This window comes from Hyperoodon ampullatus (genome assembly GCF_949752795.1).
Source record: "Hyperoodon ampullatus genome assembly, chromosome: 11".
In the NCBI taxonomy this organism is placed as follows: domain Eukaryota; kingdom Metazoa; phylum Chordata; class Mammalia; order Artiodactyla; family Ziphiidae; genus Hyperoodon; species Hyperoodon ampullatus.
The window spans coordinates 56,628,278-56,651,528 of NC_136924.1; the positions used below are offsets into that span (position 1 = coordinate 56,628,278).

Genomic DNA, 23,251 nt, shown 5'->3' on the forward strand with positions numbered 1-23,251 from the left:
GAGTTGAGACCTGAAGAGCTCGAATAATTTAAGGTTTTGGTTTTACACTTAAAATACTAATTGGGGGGCTTCCTCGTGGTACAGTGGTTGAGAGTCTGCCTGCCAATGTGGGGAACACAGGTTCGATCGCTGGTCCGGAGGATCCCGCATGCCGTGGGGCAACTAAGCCCGTGTGCCACAGCTGTTGAGCCTGTGCTCTGGAGCCCATGAGCCACAACTACTGAGGCCACGTGATACAACTGCTGAGGTCCACATACCTAGAGCCCATGCTCCACAGCAAAGAGTAGCCCCTGCTCACCACAGCTAGAGAGGGCCCACACACAGCAGTGAAGACGCAACACAGCCACACACACACACACAAAAAAAACTAATTGGGAGAAAGGAACCCCCTTTTTTAGGTAAATTTGAATTTCATCACTAAAAGTTTATGTTGTAACCTATTTAGCTATTTTCTATTGTCTCACAAAGAATCAAAACCAAAACAAAACAGCTTTGAACTCTCCCTTAAAGGAAACAATGGGCTTTCATACTTGAAGTCCACCATTATCCTCAAACCTTACTTTATTCAGTAACTTCAAATTTTTTCTGTCTTATTTAAATTATTACCCAACAGATTTTAATTTTACCCTCTCTTTGAGAGGTTGATGCTAATTAGCAGTTAAATCACTCAAAAGAAGACTTTGAAGAGGGAGATGTGAAAAGATCTTTTTTTAATTAATTCATTCATTTATTTATTTATCTTTGGCTGTGTTGGGTCTTCATTGTTGTGCGTGGGTTTTCTCTAGTCGCGGCATGCGGGCTTCTCATTGTGATGGCTTCTCTTGTTGCGGAGCACAAGCTCTAGGTGCACGGGCTTCAGCAGTTGTGGCTCACAGGCTCTAGAGCACAGGCTCAGTAGTTGTGGTGCACGGGCTTAGTTGCTCCATGGCACGTGGGATCTTCCCGGACCAGGGCTCGAACTGGTGTCCCCTGCATTGTCAGGCGGATTCTTAACCACTGCGCCATGAGGGAAGTCCCAAAAAAATCTTAATAATTCACAAACTAAATAAAGAAATACTAACTAGTTGAAAACTCCAAACCTAAACAGCACAGATTTTTTTTTAAAAGAAATCTGAATCTATTTGTTGTCCTTAGTATCATTGGGCTGGCTTTCAAAATTAATGTACCAGGATGCCACACCTAGTTCTGCCCAGCTTTGTTATGTTTTTTATTCTGGTATTCCACCAGAGTTTGTTTCCCTGCATTCCAGTCTTCAATTCTTAAGATGAAGATTGTATTTGACACTTCAGTATATCCATAAAACTATATGAAGCAGTTAGAGTTCTTGGGTTCATTTTCCTTATTATCTAACATATACTTTGCTGAATGTAGTAAATTGCAGGCAAAGAAAAGGCCCACTGTAATTAGAGAAACCTTCAATAATTAGATACGCTTTGTAAGAGCCGCCTCAAAATAGGAAAGCTGTGAATCTGTAAAGAGGTAGATAAATAGTGTTCGGATTATTCTGATCAAATTTCCACTCTGGTCTCAAGATGATTTCTTTGTTCCCTGTAACTATGGAAACCTTGGAAAATCATCACAAGTGCTTTGAAAACAAGTTGGTCAATAAGAGGACTTAGAATTTTCAGCAATAGTTTGTATGCATTTTAATAAATTTAGAATATTTTCTGAGATGATTTTGCAAAGAGACTACTTTAAACATCAAATCAATAAATAAATTCACATACATTTTAGGAATGGAAATAAAAGTAATGGTTTATATCTTTGCTGGCTTGGTTTCATTTTTCTTAGTGTCTCTGGGAGGGCTTTCCTTCACTGTGGAAAATTAAGCTATTTGAACATACAGATTTTTCCTTCTACAGCCAGGTAACTCTCTAAACACAGCTAGCAGATTTTATTTATTTATTTATTTATTTATTTGGCTGCGTTGGGTCTTCGTTGCTGCACGTGGGCCTTCTCTAGTTGCAGTGAGCAGGGGCTACTCTTCATTGTAGTGCGCAGGCTTCTCACTGTGGTGGCTTCTCTTGTTGCAGAGCATAGGCTCTAGGTGCGTGGACGTCAGTAGTTGCAGCACGAGGGCTCAGTAGTTGTGGCACATGGGCTTAGCTGCTCCGCAGCATTTGTGAAATCCATAGAGCAGAAAGAAAGCTTACTATTCTCTCTTGAGCATGAAAACAGTTAATGCTACAGTGAGGTTAGGACATGCATCTATGGCCTCCTGAGCTATGGAACATGAATATCCTCCCTCTATGGTCTCCCAAAAGTAGGAGCCTCCTACTTTTACCCACCTCACTACTGGGTAGGTCAGTCTAGGGATTAAGAAATATGAAAAGCCACAGGTTGACATGATGAAGTGTTACTGCCACATTGGAAGGTGAGTCATACCAAAGTAAAAAGTACTAGGCACATTCTTATCAACTCCCTCTTGTTTAAATAGGGTAGCAAAAAAAATTTTTTAATATTTATTTATTTGGCTGTCCCGGGTCTTAGTTTCAGCACGTGGGATCTTAGTTGCGGCATGCAGGATCTAGTTCCCTGACCAGGGATCGAGGCTGGGCCCCCTGCATTGGGAGCGTGGAGTCTTAGCCACTGGACCACCAGGGAAGCCCCAGTGTAGCAAATATTATCCTCACTCTTTATAGGTGCAGAAAAATAAGTAAGTGAAATTTCTTACATTCCACAAGTTACTGAGCAAGTCCTAGAGCCACGATTCCTAAAACCACAACACCTGTTTGGACAAGCATCGCTGCCGTACTACCTTCTCACTGCTTTCTTCCCCAGGCCCAGAAAACACACATTTATGATCATTCAAAGAGCCTAAGGGGGCTTCCCTGATGGCGCAGTGGTTGAGAGCCCGCCTGCCGATGCAGGGGACGCGGGTTCGTGCCCCGGTCCGGGAAGATCCCACATGCCGCGGAGCGGCTGGGCCCGTGAGCCATGGCCGCTGAGCCTGCGCGTCCAGAGCCTGTGCTCCGCAGCGGGACAGGCCACAGCAGTGAGAGGCCCGCGTACGGCAAAAAAAAAAAAAAAAAAAGTATCTCCTCACAAAATACTTATTAATTATAAAGGGAAAAAATAGTAACTTTACAGTGGGGAAACAGGCAGACACCACCTTAAACCAAGTGATCAAAGCAGTGGTGTGCTAGAGCCAACTTCACACCAACTCAGAAGAGTCACATCTCTTCCCAATTTTGTGTGCAGTGACTATACGACAATAGCTTGAAATCGACCATGCTGGGAGTATTTATACCATGGAAATCGGCAAATATTACAAACAAGGCGTTTTCTTCCCTGGAGATCCAGTTGTTAGACATCTATCAGCAGAATGTCGGCAGAATATCGAATAAAAGTTACTACCACCACACAAGCTGACTTTATGTGCCTCCTGATATTACAAGCCAAGAAGACACAACATCACTTCTGTGATATTCTGCCAAAAATGCATAGCCTCAATCTAATGATGAGAAAGCATCAGAAAAAACTTAAATTTAGAGACATCCTACAAAATAATTGGCAAAATATCAGATCATCAAAGACAAAAGACAACTGTGAGGGTTAATTTTATGCGTCAACTTAGCTGGGCTAAGGGATGCCGAAAAAGCTGGTAAAACATTTTTTCTGTTTGGGTTTGTGAGGGTATTTTCAGAAGATTAGCATTTGAATTGATAGGCTGAATAAAGATCACCCTCACTGATGCGGCTTGGCACCATCCAACCCATGGAGGGCCTGAGTAAAACAAAAAGGCAGAGTAAGGGTGAATTTGCTCTCTGCCTGAGCTGCTGGTACATTTACCTTCTCCACCCCTCAGACATCAGTGCTCCTAGTTCTCGTGCCTTGGACTTGGACAGGGACTTAGACCACTGCCAGCTTGCAGGTGGCAGATCCTGGGACTTCTCTGTCCCCACTACCACGTGAACCAATTCCTGCAATAAATCTCCTCATATATATGTATATATGCATATCTTCGATCAGGTATACATATATACATATATGTATGTAGGTATATATATATATATATATCCTATCAGTTCTGTTTCTCTGGAAAACCTTCAGTAATACACCGACTAAGGAAATGTTCCAGATTAAAGGACACTAAAGAGACTTGACAACCAAATGCAATATGTAATCTTGATTGGATCCTAGGCCAGAAAAAAAATTTTGTTTTTGCTATTAAGGATTATTGGGACCACTGGTGAACTATGAATAAAATCTTTAGATTATAGTATTATAGCAATGTTAATTTCCTGATTTTGCTCATTGTACTATGGTTATGTAAGAGAATTCCCCAAATGCACACAACGTATATAGGAGTATAGGCCTATCAGGGTGCAGCTTTCTCTCAGGTGGTTCATATGAAGGAAGGAAGGAAGAAATCACATCTAGAGAGAAATGATAAAGCAAATGTGGCACAATGTTAACAAAGGGGTATCTAAGTGTCAGATACACATTTTTGGGGTACTATTCTGGGAACTTTTCTGTAAATCTAAAATTATTTAAAAATTAAAAGTTACAAGGAAAAAGCACGAACACTACCTGGTCCTCTGCCCTCATCCTGAGGTCTCTGTGGCTGCAGTCGAACGGAGGCAGTGAGTCAGAACTTCTCCGAGGCCTCAAGGGGCCCAAGGCCGCACCCTCACAACAGCAGCGAAGGGGTCATCCACCACCACCCGCCCGGAAAGCCAGATTAGCCTCAACCTCCGCGCGCAGGCGCAGGGCAGCAGCTCGCTCGGCGTCTTCCCGTGCCGGCCCGCCCTGCCCTCGGATTGGCCGGGGACGCAGTGACATCACGTCCTTCCCGGCAGGGCGCGCGTATAGCTCTAGGCTCCACTGGAGCCGCCAGGTGCGAGGGTTTGGCGGTCAGGTGAGCTGGCGCAGGCTCACGGCGTCTCAGTCCCGGATCCCGGCCACAATGGGCGCCCCTCTGGCAAGAGCACTAAAAAACCACAACAATCTTGGCCTCATAAGGCTAACCCCCACTCCCACCTACAAACCCAGTGTTGTAACCCTGCACCAACTTTCCCTTCAATTTCGGGCCCAGGAGTTGGGTAGCGGGATTCAAAGCCACAGAGGGAAGTTGGGAGCGTCCTTGTGAAGGCAGAAGGAAAGGCATCTTCTTCAAAAGCCTAATGTTTCCTTGAATGTTATCTTGGAAAGCCTCATGTTTGTGGTCCAGGTGTTGCTACCAGTGAGTTTCCAGCTGGGGCTATGGCCAATACCAGCCGGCCACTCCCCCTTGGTGAGGGGAGGGTTCTGGGCTTTCCCATTATCAATTAGCTGGAAATTGCACGTAAACGTGTCCTGGCCTAATAAAGCCTGTTCTGATCTACGGCTTCCAACTCAACGAGCACCGGGAGACAGGCTGCAGGTGGTGGAGTACGCCAAAGGTATTGTGCTTCTTCCACTTACCAGGTTACATTTTCTGATGAAAGCTGATTGGTAGAATGAAGCCTCCATATTTGAATTTTGAGGGTTGAAAATAGAGGGTTGCAAGGATAACAAACTGAGGTACTGCCAGACCATGTTGATTGTGATTATAGTTGCTCTTGCTAGTTTCCTCATTCATCCTGTGCAGACAAGGAAGATTATTTCCATTGTCTAGCATGGCATCTGGTACATGGTAGGTGCTTTATAATGCCTTACACATTCTGCAGAACTGGAGTGATCATTCTCCCATCACCTGTAAATCTGGAGGTAGTTTTGCCTATGTTGGCACTGCCATCATTCTTTAAAACTATATTTTGTGAAAGAAACTCTGTTCTTACTGTTTGCAGAAGTTCTGAGGTTCCCAATGATTTCAAATGCCAAGCAGTGAAAGGGGACTAAATAACACACTTATGATCTGTGTTTTTACTCTGTATTCATGGAATCTGATTATCATTTATCTCTCTTTGTATATTTTTCTTTCCTCCACCCCTAAACAAAATGAAAGGACTCCACAATGCAAAAGGTGAAGGAAAGATAACTGTTTATTTCAGTTGAGCAGACAAGCATGTCAAGCAAATGAAGACAGAAGAACACATAATCAAGAGTATATTGGGAGACAGAAACAGATTCTTTTTGATTTTCCCCTACTGTTACTAGAGAGAAAAATGTCTTCAGATAACCAGTGGTCAGCAGATGAGGACAAAGGCCAGTTATCCCGACTGATCAGGAAATCTAGAAATTCCCCCTTTGTCCCTGTAGGTAAGTACAAGCCTTGACTGGATACTGTAAAGCTGTTTCTAATAAAACAATAATGACTTACCCAGTATCCTTGAGTATTGAAATAGTTTATATAATTGAATGTTTTCAGATAATTGGAGCTAACCCCTTCTATGCATGAATGAGTTACACTTTCAACACAGTTTCTAGTGTATGGCAAATCCTCAGTAAATATTAACTCATTATTATGAAGCATCAATTTTTTATTCTGTTTAATCCATTTTCATTAGCAGTCTATTGAAAATTACTAGTTCCCAGCCAATCTAAATAGGATTGATTGAATGGACTGTAACTTTTCTGTAATGACTCAGAATCAGCAGCAGCAGCATCAGTTTATTATTATACAGAGCCTATTAGAGACTCTTGAGATGTATATAGACAGTCCTCAACTTACGACTTTTTGACTTTAAGATGATGAGAAAGCAATTCGCATTCAACAGAAACCATACTTTGAATTTTGATCTTTTCCTGGCCTAGGAATATGTAGGATGATACTCTTATGATGCTGGGCAGTGGGAGCTCCCAGTCAGCCTCGCCACCATGAAGGTAAACAACCAATACACTTACAACCACTCTGTACCCAACCATCCTGTTTTTCACTTTCAGTACAATATTCAATAAATTACATGAGATATTCAACACTGTATTATAAAATAGGCTTTGTGTTAGATGATTTTGCCTAACTACAGGCTAATGTAAGTATTCCAAGCACGTTTAAAGTAGGCTAGGCTAAGATATGATATTCAACAGGTGAGGTGTATTAAATGAATTTTTGACTTACAGTATTTTCAACTTACGATGGGTTTTTCAAGGTGTAACCCTGTCATGAGTTGAGGAAGATTTACATGTCTCTTTGTTCTCTAATCAACTCCAAACTTTAAGTTCTTGTGTCGATGTTTATAGACTTTTCTGTTTCTTCCATTACTGTTGGGTACCATCAGAAACTTCTGCTTCTAATAATGTTCTGTGGTGTCAGAAGCTAGATACCCACGCTTAAAAGAACCATGAGTCAATTCAGAGTAAAGAAGCTCTGAATGAAAGCCTGGGCCTACCTGTACACTTGAGAGCATGAACTTTGTGGTGTTCATGCTCTGTGGCTTGTTGCTGGCTTCCTGATGTGTTCCAGATGCTGAGGTTGATGGTTAAGTAAACTCCAGGTTAAAGAAGTATTATTCTAATTATACCTGGAGTCTTAGCCTCTTTATCCTTTCCCAGCACATATTTGATATGTTTACATTTTAAACAAATACTATATGTATGTGGACTTTTAAAAAAACCCCACAAAATCTAAGCACCAATATTATGTTTTAAAATCTAAGCTTTCTCTTCTTTCTCTTTTGGATGCTTTAGCTGCCCTAGGCATTATTATTTAATACTTCAGCCATGCCTCTTTCCTTGTGCTTTCTTTGTCTGGAAACTATTAAAATAACTTATTTGAATCAGATGTACATACAGGGAACTATACTCAATATCCTGTTGTAAACCATAATGGAAAAGAGTATGAAAAAGAATATATATATATTATAACTGAATCACTTCGCTGTACAGCAGAAATTAACACAACATTGTAAAACAAATATACTTCAATAAAATTTTTTTAAATATATATATATAAATCAGATGTACATAACTTTGTGATTAATTCCACAAAAGCCTCTAAATAGGTATAAGTCATATGTTTCCATTAAATGCCACTACAAATCTAGCAACTTTATAAGTGCCATTATTCACATATCAAAAAGAATCAAAATCTTACTTTATAGTAATATTCTGTGTTTGAAAGTTCCACTTAATTTGATTAAGGCTTGTAGTAGCACAAGAAATGGAGGCAAATAATTTTGTAGTGATCTATTCCTCTTCTTTAGCATTTTTAACTAACAAAACAATTCAAGAACTCAGTGCCACTTGAACAGATCACTGTAATGAACAGAGATTAATCACTGTGCCTGTTGTAAATTAAATTGTTTTTCCAGAGACATTTAGCACGATTAAAGTAGAAAGATAAAAGTGTTTCCAGCTAAATTCAGTTATATTCAAACTACAGAGACATCGTATGGAAAACAGTAAAGGTGCTGACTTTAATCTCTAAAAGAAACAAAACAAATTTCGGTAAGAACAGAGTATTGATTTGATAAGGGAAGAGAGCCAAGTTTTTGCTAGAAAAATATCTGATAAAATTTGTATAGGGCTTCCCTGGTGGCACAGTGGTTGAGAGTCCGCCTGCCGATGCAGGGGACACGGGTTCGTGCCCCGGTCCGGGAGGATCCCACATGCCGCGGAGCGGCTGGGCCCATGAGCCATGGCTGCTGGGCCTGCGCATCCGGAGCCTGTGCTCCACAACGGGAGAGGCCACAACAGTGAGAGGCCCACATACCGCAAAAAAAAAAAAAAAAAAAAAATTTGTATATATATTATTGAATAGTTTGTTAGCTGTTGTTTTATTAAGAATACCTCCTGGGCTTCCCTGGTGGTGCAGTAGTTGAGAGTCCGCCTGCCGATGCAGGGGACACGGGTTCGTGTCCCGGTCTGGGAAGATCCCACATGCTGTGGAGCGGTTGGGCCCGTGAGCCATGGCCACTGAGCTTGCGTGTCCGGAGCCTGTGCTCCGCAACGGGAGAGGCCACAACAGTGAGAGGCCCGCGTACCGCAAAAAAAAAAAAAGAAAAAAAAAGAATATCTCCTAAGTATTTTCTGCTGCAGGACAGAGTATCCTGTCAATAATTTACAGAACATTTTAATTTGTTGTCTTAACTTCTGTCATTATAATTTATTGATATTGTTTAAAATCTTATGAATACTGCTAAGGTCTGTGTGTACATTATATGTATTTACACTCTGTGTTGATAGATTATTTGTTTTTGCTTCTTTCATATAACATTTCATAGTACATTTCTGTATATTAGTACTTCCTATACTTGTAATTTTTTTATAGCTATGGTAGTTTTTCCTCTGTTTGGGCCATTTGGGTTTAGTTTTTCCTCATACATAGTGTAGCCATAAACATCTTTGTGTCAACTTCTTGACTTTTCTTTTGCTTACTTCCTTGGAGTATGTCCCCAAAGTAGAATTTCCAGGGCGGGAAGCATGTTCAGTTTAATGTCACTTATTATATGTTTCCAGAGTTCTTTCCAGAAAGATTTGGCTAAACTTACAGAGCTTTCAGCATTGTACCTGTTTCTCAATGTACCTGCCATTGTCATTTTAACTGTTATTTGTTTTTTGCTGTTTTTATGTTTGTCATTTTTATTTCAATTTCACTTATTACTAATCAGCCTACAAAATATACATATAAATGTGATTATTTACTCTGATTCTTATTTCCACTTATTAAATATACTCTGAGAGAATAAATATATCTTCACCCACCCACAGAGACAAACATGTGCCAGTAGTTAATCAAAACTTGCTATCGTCCATAAACATCAATTGCATTTCTATATACTAACAACAAACATATGGAAACTGAAATTAAAGACATAAGACCATTTACAATCACTCTGAAGAAATGAAATGATTAGGTATAAGCTTAACAAAACATGTACAGAATCTGTATGCTGAAAAAATACAAAATGCTAATAAAGGAAATCAAAGAAGACCTAAATAAATGTAGAGACTATTGTGTTCGTGGATTGTAAGACTCAATAAAGATGTCAATTCTCCCCAAACTCATCTACGGGTTTACTGTAATTCCTATCAAAATCCCAGCAATGTTTTTTTTGTAGACAGAAACAAGCTTATTCTAAAATTTATATAAAGGCAAAAGTTCTAGAATGGCTAAAACTACCTCTTTTAAGAAAAAGTACTAAGTAGGGCTTCCATGGTAGTGCAGTGGTTAAGAATCCACCTGCCAATGCAGGGGACACAGGTTCGAGCCCTGGTCTGGTCTGGGAAGATCCCACCTGCCGTGGAGCAACTAAGTCCGTGCGCCACAACTGCTAAGCCTGCGCTCTGGAGCCCGCAAGCCACAACTACTGAGACGGCGTGCCACGACTACTGAAGCCCAGGCGCCTAGAGCCCGTGCTCCACAACAAGAGAAGCCACCACAATGAGAAGCCTACACACCACAACGAAGAGTAGCCCCCACTCGCCACAACTAGAGAAAGTCCGCACACAGCAACGAAGACCCAACGCAGCCAAAAATAAATATATTTAATACATTTTTTTTTAAAAAGGAGGCAGTTGATCTCAAGGATGGATACCTTTAACAAAAAAAAAGTATTAAGTGGAAGGAATCACTCCTACAAGATACTAAGGCTTAATATATAGATAGAGTAATCAAGACAGTGTGGTATTGATGAAGGGATAGATGCATAAATCAATAGAATAGAAGAGAGATCCCCCAAAATAGAGCCACACTTTTATTATGCAAAAGTTTCCTTTACTCTTATGTCAAAATATAGCATTTTTTGTCATGAAGAACCTAGGGGTAAAACGGGAATAAAGACACAGACCTACTTGAGAATGGACTTGAGGATATGGGGAGGGGGAAGTGTAAGCTGTGACAAAGCGAAAGAGAGGCATGGACATGTATACACTACCAAACATGAGGTAGATAGATAGTGGGAAGCAGCCGCAGAGCACAGGGAGATCAGCTCGGTGCTTTGTGACCGCCTGGAGGGGTGGGATGGGGAGGGTGGGAGGGAGGGAGATGCATGAGGGAAGGGATGTGGGAACGGATGTATATGTATGACTGATTCACTTTGTTATAAAGCAGAAACTAGTAAAAAAAAATTTTTTTTAATATATATATATAGCATTTTTGTCCTTGTCACTTTTTTTAAGTCTACCTTACCCCCTTTTAGATGTTATAAATATGCTGTTCTATTTTCTTCTAGATTTTGTTGATATTTTTATTTTCATATTTAATTCTAACCCATCCAGACTTTTTTTGTAGGGTCTGGTGTGAGATACAAATCCAAGTTAGTTCAAATAGTTTTTCCCTTATCTGTTATTCGGTTATCTTGATTTGTCATGGGTTAAGTTCTCACAGTGTTTCAAATCGCTTTCTAGAATTTTTCCTATTCAGTTTTCTGTTTTAGAGTGAATTACACAGAATCTTGGTTGTCCCAGCAGTATATTCACCCCTTGACATATGTAGTGAATACAGAAATATTTGTATGGGCTTCTGGGATTTTCTAGAATCACAGTTCTTCCCAGAGTCACATACTTCTCATGCAAATATTCAGACCTTTTTACCTCTCATTAAAATTTAATATCTCATTTTCACAGAAGAGTAAAGTTTCTTTCCCTTTACTAGATTTACTCCTTATTTAATAACAAGTAGAGAGGAATAAAGCCAAACACCCAAAAGCTATGAATGCTGAGATTTTGGTTGGTTCACTCACTGGTTAAGTGACTTGCCCCAAATAAAAGGCGTGCAGCCTATAAATTTGAAGCCGTGCCTCAGGAAAATTAGAAATTACTAGACAAGTTACTATAGTATACAATTCAGGTTTTTCTGGGAAGAGTCAAAACTGCAAATATTGAATCCATGAGTGAAGTATCCTTTGGTATATTGCCAGCTTATCTTCCAGGTACTGATCCCTTGCACAGTCTTTTATTCAATTCTCTAAGCTCTTGGGAATTTTAGCCGGCTATTTATATAATCCCTACTTTTTAAATTTACAGGGATAGCAGGCTTTACAACTGTGGGGTCCTATGGTCTTTACAAGTTAAAATACAGAAGAGATTAGAAAATGTCCATTCATCTTATTCACATGAGCGTTGCTGCCCAAGGATTTGTTGTAAGAGCTGTGACTCTAGGTAACCTGCTTAATTTGTATCTTGTGTTCAGCTGTCTTTGAGAGTGTTTTGATTTATTCATCCATTCATATTAGTATTTTTATTTATTCATTCATATTCATTCATGAATATTGGGTCAAGATGATGTAATGGAGGAGGAAGGGTAAGAAAGACAGTGATCTTCACTTGGTTGAGGTTGCTGCCCAGTTATAGGCTTAATCTCTTGGTATTTTAAGCACTGAAAAAAAAAACTCAGTAGGCAAAAGGTACAGACTTCTAGTTATAAAAGAAACGAGTCATGGGGATGTAATGTACAGCATGGTGACTACAGTCAATAATGCTGTATTGCATATTTGAAAGTTGCTACGAGGGTAGATCTTAAAAGTTCTCATCACAAGAAAAAAATTCTGTAACTATATATGGTAATAGATGTTAACTAGGCTTATCATGATCATTTCACAATACGTACAAATATAAAATCATTATGTTGTACAACATAAATTCAAATTGTATGTGAATTATACTTCAATCTAAAAAAAGAAAAACCCAGTGGAGAACTAGGTTATAGTTTCTGTTATCCTTTATAGTGAAAGGAGCAGTGAATAGTTTATACCCTGTATAACTCAGCTATTCCAAGCTTGAGCAATAGGTAATTTTTTATTAGTCTATAAATTAAGCAATATTTACACAGTCAAATCCAAAGAATGGGTGTAAAATTATCTGGTTGATTCAGGTTATATCAACAGCTAAATCATTTAGTTCTAACAAGGAGTCTACTTGGGGACCTAAATTACCTAAAATTTTTGTCTACATTAATGAGAACAAGTCACAATGTTCTTAGCCCCCCTTCATGCTGTGCAAAGTAGAATCAGCCTGAGTAGGTCTAGGATTATGGGATGATGGGTGTGGGGCTTGCCTATAGGGAGTTATATGGTAATTATCTTTTTACTATGAGCTGTGATATGTGAGTCTTGAACAAAATACAACAAGAAACTTTACTACAAAGTAACAGGCCTCATTTTCATCATTCAGAAAACACTTACGAGCATGAGCTATGTGCAAGGCACTGTGCTGGTCTAGAGATACAGCAGTGAGACTAACTCTCTACCCTCAACTAGTTTAATCTCCTTAGGGAGAGAGATCAAGAGCAGGAGAAGACAATATAAAGTCAGAGGTACTACAGTAAGATTAACACAGGTTGCTATGGAAGCACAAGCACAAAGGAGAGGCATTTAACTAGGGCTGAGAGTCCAGGGAGGCTTCTCTAAGGACGCAAACCATGTGATGAGCCAAGAATGTAGAGGAATTAACTAAGCAGAGAAGGAGGTCAGGATTCTAGGCAGAGGGAAAAAACAAAGGCACAGAAGCATGGCATGTTAGTGGAACTCGACACAGTTTGGTATGTTAGGTGAATTAATCAGTGTTTGATGAGACTGCAGAACTAGGAGTAGTAACATATAGTAAGAGATTTATTTTAGGTATTTGGACTTATGTAATTGTGAGGCTCTTGCTTATGTATCAGGATCTGGGACCTGAAGTGGGCAGAGCAAGCAGTTAGAAAAGGTAGATGAAAAGTGAGAGAAGCAAGAAAAATCTGAAACCTGCAAGGATGAGCTGAAACACACAGGATGGTCTGGAATCCTTATGGATTTCTCACCATCTCTAAACCTCCAAATTTGATGATGGAGTGACATAGAAAAAGCTGATGCCCCTCATCCTGGAGCTAAACATGGACCTGGCCAAGGAGTCAGAGAAGGTGAAAGAGGAAATTCAGCAGGAGCCATGGTAGCTGCACTCCTGATTGCTGCCCCATGTCAACCAGGTGGGCCAGCAGATAAGCAAAAATATGCTGCAACAGTGCCTTCCCAGGTAAAAAGAATTTGGCTGCTGCTTTACTTCTACCTTCTAAATCTCATGCAAAATGTCTCCTGTGCAATTTTTCAGGGAATGAAAGGAAAGGAATTCTGGAAAATCTAGTTATAGTTTAGCTAAATTGATACATTACAAATCCGTCACTGTCTATCCCTTGTCAACCTGTCATCCATATACAGCTCTTTTAATACACTTACCTTCAAATAAAGACAATGACAAAATCAACCATCCCTTGTATAACCAAAAACATGCTAACTCTCTCCCAAAAGAGGATACAAAATCCCTTTGTCCATCTTTGGGTGATGTTGATTCATCTTTGAGCTGAGTCATATTCCCTTTTGATATCCTGTGACTTAAATCCTGAGATATAAAGTTAACTACTATTAATACTTCGTATATTAGATGGTAGGTAAATGGAAATGGCAAATAGAAAAAAAATTGGTGACTGTATACACAAGTGTATTCATATCAAAATAAGGAAGAAATATTCATAACTATCACAGTCTTTGTTTCTGCAACTGGTCGGATGATCATGGCTCATATTATAACTATGTTTTTCCACTGGCCATTTCATCCACCCTTTGCCTTCCAAAAGCACCTTGGCTATTCATGGTTATTTGACTGGGGTGTTGACCCAAACATTCTTAAATGATCTGGGTCATTAATGATCCTTCCTGTACTGGGTATAATTTTCCACCTTCTTTAATCACATGACATGGGACTACTAAGAAAGGCCCCAGAAGGTATACATTCCAGACACACTCCTCCTTACCCTACCAATATAGTAGCAGTTTACCCTTGATAGATCAGATCAATGTAATGGATTAATGTGATGTCCTGTGGAATAGAGAGATGATCAAGGTCCTGCAGACTAGATTGTGGTATAGGGCTGGAGAGTTCACACAGCCGTGAGACTGAACAATGAAAATATACTGCTGGCCCTGCCAGATGAAAGCAAACTGCTTCTGATGATCTTTACTAAAAGGTATACAGAAAAAAGCAATCAATCAGATTAATAGCTGCAAAACAAATAGAAAAATTGTGTTGATTGCTATAGCAATGAAACCACACCTGTACAGAAGCTGCAATTAGACTGATCACCTGATTAAGTTTATAGAAATCCATTATCATTCTCCAAGATCCATCTGTCTTCTGGCCAAAGAGGCAAAATGAATGGAGATATGGTAGGAATCACCACCCTGGCATCTTTAACGTCCTTGATGATGACACTAGTCTCTACAATCCCTCTGGGAATGCAGTTATTGCTTTGGTAATAGAAGCATTTAGAATGGCTTACACTACACTTCCCTGATGGCACAGTGTTAAGAATCACCTGCCAATGCAGGGGACACGGGTTTGAGCCCTGGTCCGGGAAGATCTCACATGCTGCAGAGCAACTGAGCCCATGTCCCACAACTACTGAGCCCACGTGCCACAACTACTGAAGCCCACGCGCCTAGAGCCTGGGTTCAGCAACAAGAGAAGCCACCGCACTGAGAAGCCCACTCGCTGCAACTAGAGAAAAGCCCGCACACAGCAATGAAAACCCAATGCAGCCAAAAATAAGTTAATTAATTTTTTAAAAAACCAACAGTGGCTTACACTTGGCTTTCCCTACCATAATGGCCCTTACTCCACAGGTCAGGGAACCAATGTGAGGATTCTGATAGTTACTGAGTATGTCTATTCCAATTACACATTCCATAACTGGGGAAATAACATAAGGTAGGTTCAGGGACCCACCAGACCAACTGTAAAATAGACCCACAGCAAAACTCCACTGACCTGACCATAAACTCCTAGTTCGACTGGTAGAACACACTAATTCTCCAGGCATTAGTATCAATTCAAAATCAATATTTAACAATGTCCCACAAATGTGATTATTCCCCCTTCCTCTTGCACAGGCACCCTGCTGAATAGTCATAGGTGCCTTTGGGGAAGACTAGAAGGAGGATTTATAGTATTTGCATTTTTGGCTGTGAAACAGGGTCTTTCCTTAAGGAGATCTGACCTCTCGTTTATTCCAGGGACTTTGGGTCTATGAATTGACTCAAATTTGGGAATTGGTTGAGGGGCCATGGCTCTCTATTGTGATGATTCAAGTCAAACTTTTGTTCGCCAGACCTAGAGCTTTTCTGCTTACATGCTGCTCACCACTTTCAACTCTAGGTACAACATAATCAATTAGCCAATGCCAAAGATCTTTGTGGCTTAGACTATTTTGATTACTGCTTAGGCTTTGCTGCCCATTACGGTAATCATGCTTTCCTTGTCTTTGTCAATTAAAAGCTGCCGCTTGACCCCTGCCACCCCACAATCCCATCATCCCTACTGAATTCAGGGAGCCCAGAAATTCCTACTGTCATTTTTGGCTTATAGGAAATCACTACCATAGACCTCTTCAAGGAGGCCAGGGCTCCCTTAACAAATGTACTTCTCACAGCTCTGCAGAAGGAAGGAGATATATTTAGGGGGTGAGTGAGCAGGATAAATCCAGTCTAACATTCCAATCTCCCTAAGCCTTTGGATACCTTCCTTTATGGCAAAGTTTCTCAATCTCAGCACTATTGACATTTTGGACTGGATTATTCTTTGTTGCGGAGGACTGTCCTGTGCATTACAGAATGTTCAGCAGCACCCCTGGCTTCTACCCACTAGATGCCAATGGTACCCACCTGTGCTGTGACAGCCAAACACATCTCCAGACATTGCCAGACTTCCCTGGGGAACAAAATTGCCCCAGTAAAGAAGAATCACTGCTGTACCGTGGAAGTATACTAAGGAAGTTCTGGTATTTCAACTTCATTTAGTGGAGACTACTTTTTGGTCCAAGTTTCAGTCATTCTCAGACAGAGAGAAGGACTGTTTCTACTGGCAAAGGAGTCTCAGTAAGATATAGGGGCTCAAGGACCCAGTTTCACTGGAATCTGCTTATATGTCCCCATCCCAATCTTCAGAGTCCCACGCCTTCCAAAGCAGTGCTCTAAACTTTTTTTCTTTTTTAGTATTTATTTATTTATTTATTTGGTTGCACCAGGTCTTAGTTGTAGCACAAGGGATCTTCGTTGAGACATACAGGGTCTTTTTCAGTTGCAGCATGCAGGGTCTTTTTTAGTTGCAGCATGCAGGGTCTTTTTTAGTTGCAGCATGCAGGCTCTAGTTCCCTGACAAGGGATCGAACCCCTGCCCCTTGCTTTAGGAGTGTGGAGTCTTAACCACTGGACCACCAGGGAAGTCCCCAATGCCCTAAACTTTAACATAAGAGGTGTTATGAGTTTGGGAATTTAATTTGTGTTGTGATTAGTCACTCACAGGATTAGCCCCTGTGTACATTTTTCAAAAATACCAGTCTCAAGGCTACAGGAGTTAAGAGTTTCTTTTTAGAAAGTCCTAAAGCTTTCAGGTCCCTCACAAGACCTTGAGCTAGGAATTTAAAGCCATGAGCCCATCATATAGTTTTCCCAAGTTCTCCAGCACACTTAAAAGTTACTAACCTTATTATACTCCTTATTTCCACTAAATGTTCTATGACAATAAATACTTGATCACCCAAAGCCTTGCTTTCTATAGGCACCTTATTAAGGGTGTCTGCAAGGTGATAATTTTTTTAATGTTTTGCTACCACATGCCATGGACGGCTAGCATACTCTTTGCCACTGGAGGAAAAAAAAAAAAGCCCATTAATACCTTTAAATCTAATCAGATCAGAGAACCAACTCCCGATAACCCAGAACCAATTCAGAGAACCAATGTTCAGAGTTATGTTCCTCTGGAAGCTTCCAATACCAAATTCTGGATCTGTCAGGTTCAATCAGAGAAGGAAAACTACTAGTAGTGATATATAAAAAGGGATTTATTATAGAGATATGACCTCAAGCAATTTTGGGAACTGGCTAAACAGTCCATGTTAGGTTGCTGGTTATATTTCTAATGCTGGCACCTGAAGTTAACAAGGCAGCAATTGGGAAAGAAAAATAAACTAGAATCTGCAAGGGTGAGCTGGAACCCACAAAGACAAATGGAAACTTGAGTCAGAGTCTTGCTGACTCCAACCTTGATCATGGCATGACCTTCAGGAAAAGCTGGCACCCTCTATCATGGAGCTAATCCACACCTGGCCCAGGAGCCAGAAAAGCTAATGGAGGAGATCCAGAAGGAGCTGAAGGATTTGTGGGCCTGACTGCTGCCCATCAACAGCGAGGTGAGCCAGCAGATAAACAACAACATACACAAGCTGTAATAGCACCTGGTGTTCTGCACCAAGCCTTCCAAGTGCAAAAAGAATTTGGCAGCTCCTGCTTCAACTTTCACCTTCAAATCTCAAGTAAAATGTCTCTATGGCCAAGCTAACCTGGAACGATGCAGGGAAGGGAATTCTGGAAAACACAGTAACAGCTTAGTTAAATTGATATAAAACAAATCCCCCAATAGATTTATATGGTTGCTAGTTGAGGAGTAAAAAGATGAAGTGAGCCAGTGAAGGGTTCAAACAGGGGAGTAACAGTCAGAACAGCATCTAAAAGAGGCCTGCTAGGAGACTTCCCTGGCGGTCCAGTGGTTAAGACTCCGTGGTCCAGTGGTTAAGACTCCGCACCTCCAATCCAGGGGGTGTGGGTTCGATCCCTGGTTGGGGAACTAAGGTCCCACATGCCACTCGGCCAAAAAACAAAAGAAAGATGCCTGCTGTACAGAAAGATCAGAAACAGGCAATATGAAACTGTTTGTTTAGGGATACTAAACAGACTGTCACACTATAAAGGCAAGGAAAACTATTATCATAAAATTCAGAACAGTGGTTACCTATGAAAAAGGGAGGGGAATATGAACAGAAAGGGAAACCTGGAGGCTTCCAGGATGCCTGTAATATTCTACTTCTTGACCCATAATTACAGGTGTTCATTCTACAAATATCTGTTAATCTGGTCATTTAAGTTTTATGAACTATTTTCCATGCATATTTATATCACCATGAAGAAAGTGTTAAGAGGAAAAAGAAAATGATTAGAGATGATTTGCAAAGGAGGGGAGAAAAAAGGCAGAAGCCAATTAGATGATGAATTGGATATGAATTAAGGCAGTGGCAATGGCAACAGAGAGGAGATGGATTCTAGAAATACTGAGGACTCAGCAACTAAGTGATTGAGAAAAGGAAGGAAGGAAGAATCAAGGATGACTCCTAGGTTTATGGTCTGGGCAACGAGATGAAAGGTGTGCCTTTCACACATAAAAAGAATGAAGAAGGGGCTTCCCTGGTGGCACAGTGGTTGAGAGTCCGCCTGCCGATGCAGGGGACACGGGTTTGTGCCCCGGTCTGGGAAGATCCCACATGCTGCTGAGCGGCTGGGCCTGTGAGCCATGGCCGCTGAGCCTGCGCGTCCGGAGCCTGTGCTCTGCAACGGGAGAGGCCACAACAGTGAGAGGCCCGTGTACCGCAAAGAAAAAAAAAAAAAAAAAAAAAGAATGAAGAAGAAAGCACAGGTTTGGTGAGAGGATGAGTACATATTGGATAAAACAATAATAACATATAATGAGTGCTTATGATGTATAAGTCACTCTGCTTTATATATCATTATCTCATTTAATCTTAATACCTACTGGGACACCACCTGGTGTATTGCAGGACAACTCAATACTGATGTCAACCACGTGGAGCTCACATCAGATGCCCCAGGTTTAAGGACATGGTTCCCCAAAACACCACCCTCTTTTTTTTTTTTTTTTTTTTTTTTTTTTTTTTTTTTGCGGTACGCGGGCCTCTCACTGTAGTGGCCTCTCCCCTTGCGGAGCACAGGCTCCGGAGCACAGGCTCAGCGGCCATGGCTCACGGGCCTAGCCGCTCTGCGGCATGTGGGATCTTCCCAGACCGGGGCACGAACCTGTGTCCCCTGCATCAGCAGGCGGACTCTCAACCACTGCGCCACCAGGGAAGCCCTCTTTTTTTTTTTTTTTTTTTTTTTTTTTTGCCGTACGCGGGCCTCTCACTGTTGTGGCCTCCCCCGCTGCGGAGCACAGGCTCCAGACGCGCAGGCTCAGCGGCCATGGCCCACGGGCCCAGTCGCCCCGCGGCATGCGGGATTTCCCCGGACCGGGGCACGAACCCGCGTCCCCTGCATCGGCAGGCGGACTCTCAACCACTGCGCCACCAGGGAAGCCCCAACACCACCCTCTTTCAAACACTGCCACTGAGGTTTCCCAGAGCACCTGCACTTCTGACCAACTGGCTACAAATTCAGGGTTTCCGAAGACTCCCTCAGGTTTGATATTTCACTAGAAGAACTTATAGTACTTAGGGAAGCACCATACTCACAATTACAATTTCTTTATAAAGTATACAAATCAGGACCAAATAGACACATAGGGTAAGGTCTGGGAGGGTCCCAAACTCAAAATTTCGCCCTGTGGAATTGGTGCATGTCACCCTCCCAGCACATCTGTGTGTTTACCAACCAAGAAACTCCACTGAGCTTCAGTGTCCAGAGTTTTTACTGGGGCTTCATTATGTAGGCATGATTGACTGAATCACTGACCACATGACTGAACTCAGTCTCCAGTCCTACTCCCCTCCCTGCAAGTCTAATCACATGGCTGGTCTTCTGGCATGACTAGCCACATCCTGAAGCTACCTAGGAGCCCACCATGAGTCACCTAATTAGCATAAATTCAGGTATGACACAAGGGGCTCATGACCAAAGACTTTATTAAACAACAATACTCAATGAGGTAGGTACTGTTATTATCCTGTAAGGTAAGGAAACTGAGGCTTAGAGAGGAAAGGTTTCCTGTTCACAGTAACATGGGCAATCTATTCCAGAGCCTGAACTCTTAATTTTATATTATACTGACTAAGACGCCTATGGAAGATGTCTCTAAATTACAGTACTCATACCCTAGTTGATGTATAAGGAGGTCCATGGGGACGTGGGAAGAAAATATTTTTATCTTAAAAACAAAAAAGCAGGACTTCCCTGGCAGTCCAGTGGTTAAGACTCCATACTCCCAACGCAGGGGGCATGGGTTCGATCCCTGGTCAAGGAACTAAGATCCCGCATGCATGCCTCACTGTGTAGCCAATAAAAAACAAAAACAAAAAAGCTTTACCAGTATACAGACTGATCGTAGTACATTTATACGGTTTATAAATAAATGTGCATTTTGAGGGGCATGCTCAACATATTTACTTATATACAATTTTAAAGTTTTGGAGGCCACCTAACTATGGGATATGGAAATGTCACATATTATATAATCTATACATGGGTCTCACATTCAGAAGAGAGATCTAACTTGCTTACCAGTGAAGCAACAGGTGTGAATGAGGTGAGAAAAGGGTTGGGATCAGAACTCCAGGGAACACCAACATTTAAGAGGTAGACAAGAGGTTAATAATTATTTCTGCAGATATCTAATTTGCTATGTAACTGAGATGAGAACTAACTTACCCTTTAGGCTCTGTGCACTTTTTGTAGGTATTAACAGGTGTCAGAAATAAAGCTGAAGGAAAATGAAGTAAAGGTTTAGTTCAGACAATCTACTAGATAGCTGATGCCTTGACAATTGATATGGATGGGGAGAGTGGTGACTTGTAGTTTAAATCCGTGGCTCCCTAACTTGCTTTATTTGTTTGTTTGGTTTTTATGTATTTATTTTTGGCTGCCGTGGGTCTTCGTTGCTGCGTGCGGGCTTTCTCTAGTTGCTGCAAGCGGGGGCTGCTCTTTGTTGTGGCGCATGGGCTTCTCATTGCAGTGGCTTCTCATTGCGAAGCACGGGCTCTAGGTGCACGGGTTTCAGTAGTTGTGGCACGAGGGCTTCAGTAGTTGTGTCGCGCAGGCTCTAGAGCGCAGGCTCAGTAGTTGTGGCGTATGGGTTTAGTTGCTCCATGGCATGTGGGATCTTCCCGGAGCAGGGCTTGAACCTGTGTCCCCTGCATTGGCAGGCAGATTCTTTCTTTCTTTCTTTCTTTCTTTATTTATTTGGCTACATTGGGTCTTTGTCGCTGTGCGCAGGCTTTCTCTAGTTGCGGCGAGTGGGGGCTACTCTTCGTTGTGGAGCACGGGCTTCGCATTGTTGTGGCTTCTCCTGTTGCAGAGCACTGGCTCTAGGTGAACGGGCTCAGTAGTTGCGGCTCGTGGGCTCTAGAGTGCAGGCTCAATAGTTGTGGTGCATGGGCTTAGTTGCTCCGCGATGTGGGATCTTCCCAGACCAGGGCTCGAACCCGTGTCCCCTGCATTGGCAGGCGGATTCTTGACCACTGTGCCACCAGGGAAGCCCTCTAACTTGCTTTGGATGTGAACATTTGCTGACATCCCTTGAATTCACTGAAGCAGCTCCTCTCTTCCTCAGATTATTTTCCCTGGCCACTTCCCCCTTTCTGCATGGCCCTAGGACCTCATCCTTGGGGAAGATGTACATTTATCTCATCTGCCTAAACATAGCTAATTCATCCACTGGACTGTAAATCCCTACAAGCAGGGATTAGATCCATTCACCTTGCTTTTCTTCAGAATACTGAGTACTAGTAGACACCGAATAGATGTTTTCTAAGTTGAAGTGCCTATTGTTTTTATCTCAAGATCTAGCCAAATCTTCCCACTTTCCTTTCTCACCAATATTTTAAAATTCAAACTTTAGGGTGGCATTGTAATGTCATAAATTCAGATTTATACTGATCCTAAAGGGCTCTTAGATTTGTTTTTTGTTTTTTGTATTTTTTTCCTGGAGTCACTCATATGATCCAAGCCAAAAATTAATAAGATAGAGGGCGTTTGTTTGTTTTTTAATTGTAGGTTGGTTTTAGAAAAAAATACAAGTGAAGAAATTCAGTGTTTGTTTCCCATGGGTACTCTACTGATATACATCTTTTTGTTTCTAGGTGTTCTCTATTCTATGTATAAGGATTATATTAGACCTCGATCCTTCAATGTGTCCAAAAAATGAAGCTTCAGATAAGAAAAACAAGAAGCCTTCTGAAAACTATTTATTATGAAGAATTTTTAATATGTAGCAAATTATACTGCAGAAGTTTCAGCTGGAATTCTCATAGACTTCAGCTGTTTAAGAAGTTGATTTCCAAATCAACAATCATAGTCAGCTCAAAAATATCTTTCTTGATGTCTTTCAAAGACTAGGCCATGATTTTCTGAATTTAAAATTTTTATTTTCTAGTTAGTGGCAGAAAATAATCTATATTACGCCAAATCAATCTGAAAATTAGGAGTTATATAGTGGCTACAGAAAAATTTTCTCTATCCATATTAAATGTGATGCTCTATTCATAGCTTAATTCTTCACAAACAGGGCAAGGTAATTAAGGCTTTCATAAACTCCTTTTTAGAATGGGCAAAAATTATATCAGAGGAGAATGGCCATGTTGTTATTTAAATCTGGTTCACCACTGTGCACCTCACTCTTATACAAAAACTTGACTATTTTACCA

At 41.2% G+C, this 23,251-nt stretch overlaps 1 protein-coding gene across 1 annotated transcript; it reads left to right on the forward strand.

Annotated features, from left to right (window-relative positions):
- Positions 1–5,958: 5,958 nt before the first annotated feature.
- On the forward strand, positions 5,959–22,752 carry HIGD1C (HIG1 hypoxia inducible domain family member 1C; the record flags this gene model as incomplete). Its single annotated transcript, XM_079715060.1, is given in 4 exon segments — positions 5,959–6,183; positions 11,830–11,891; positions 11,895–11,964; positions 22,688–22,752. Coding segments are annotated over 4 exon segments (291 nt in total). The 5' UTR covers positions 5,959–6,089.
- Positions 22,753–23,251: the final 499 nt, after the last annotated feature.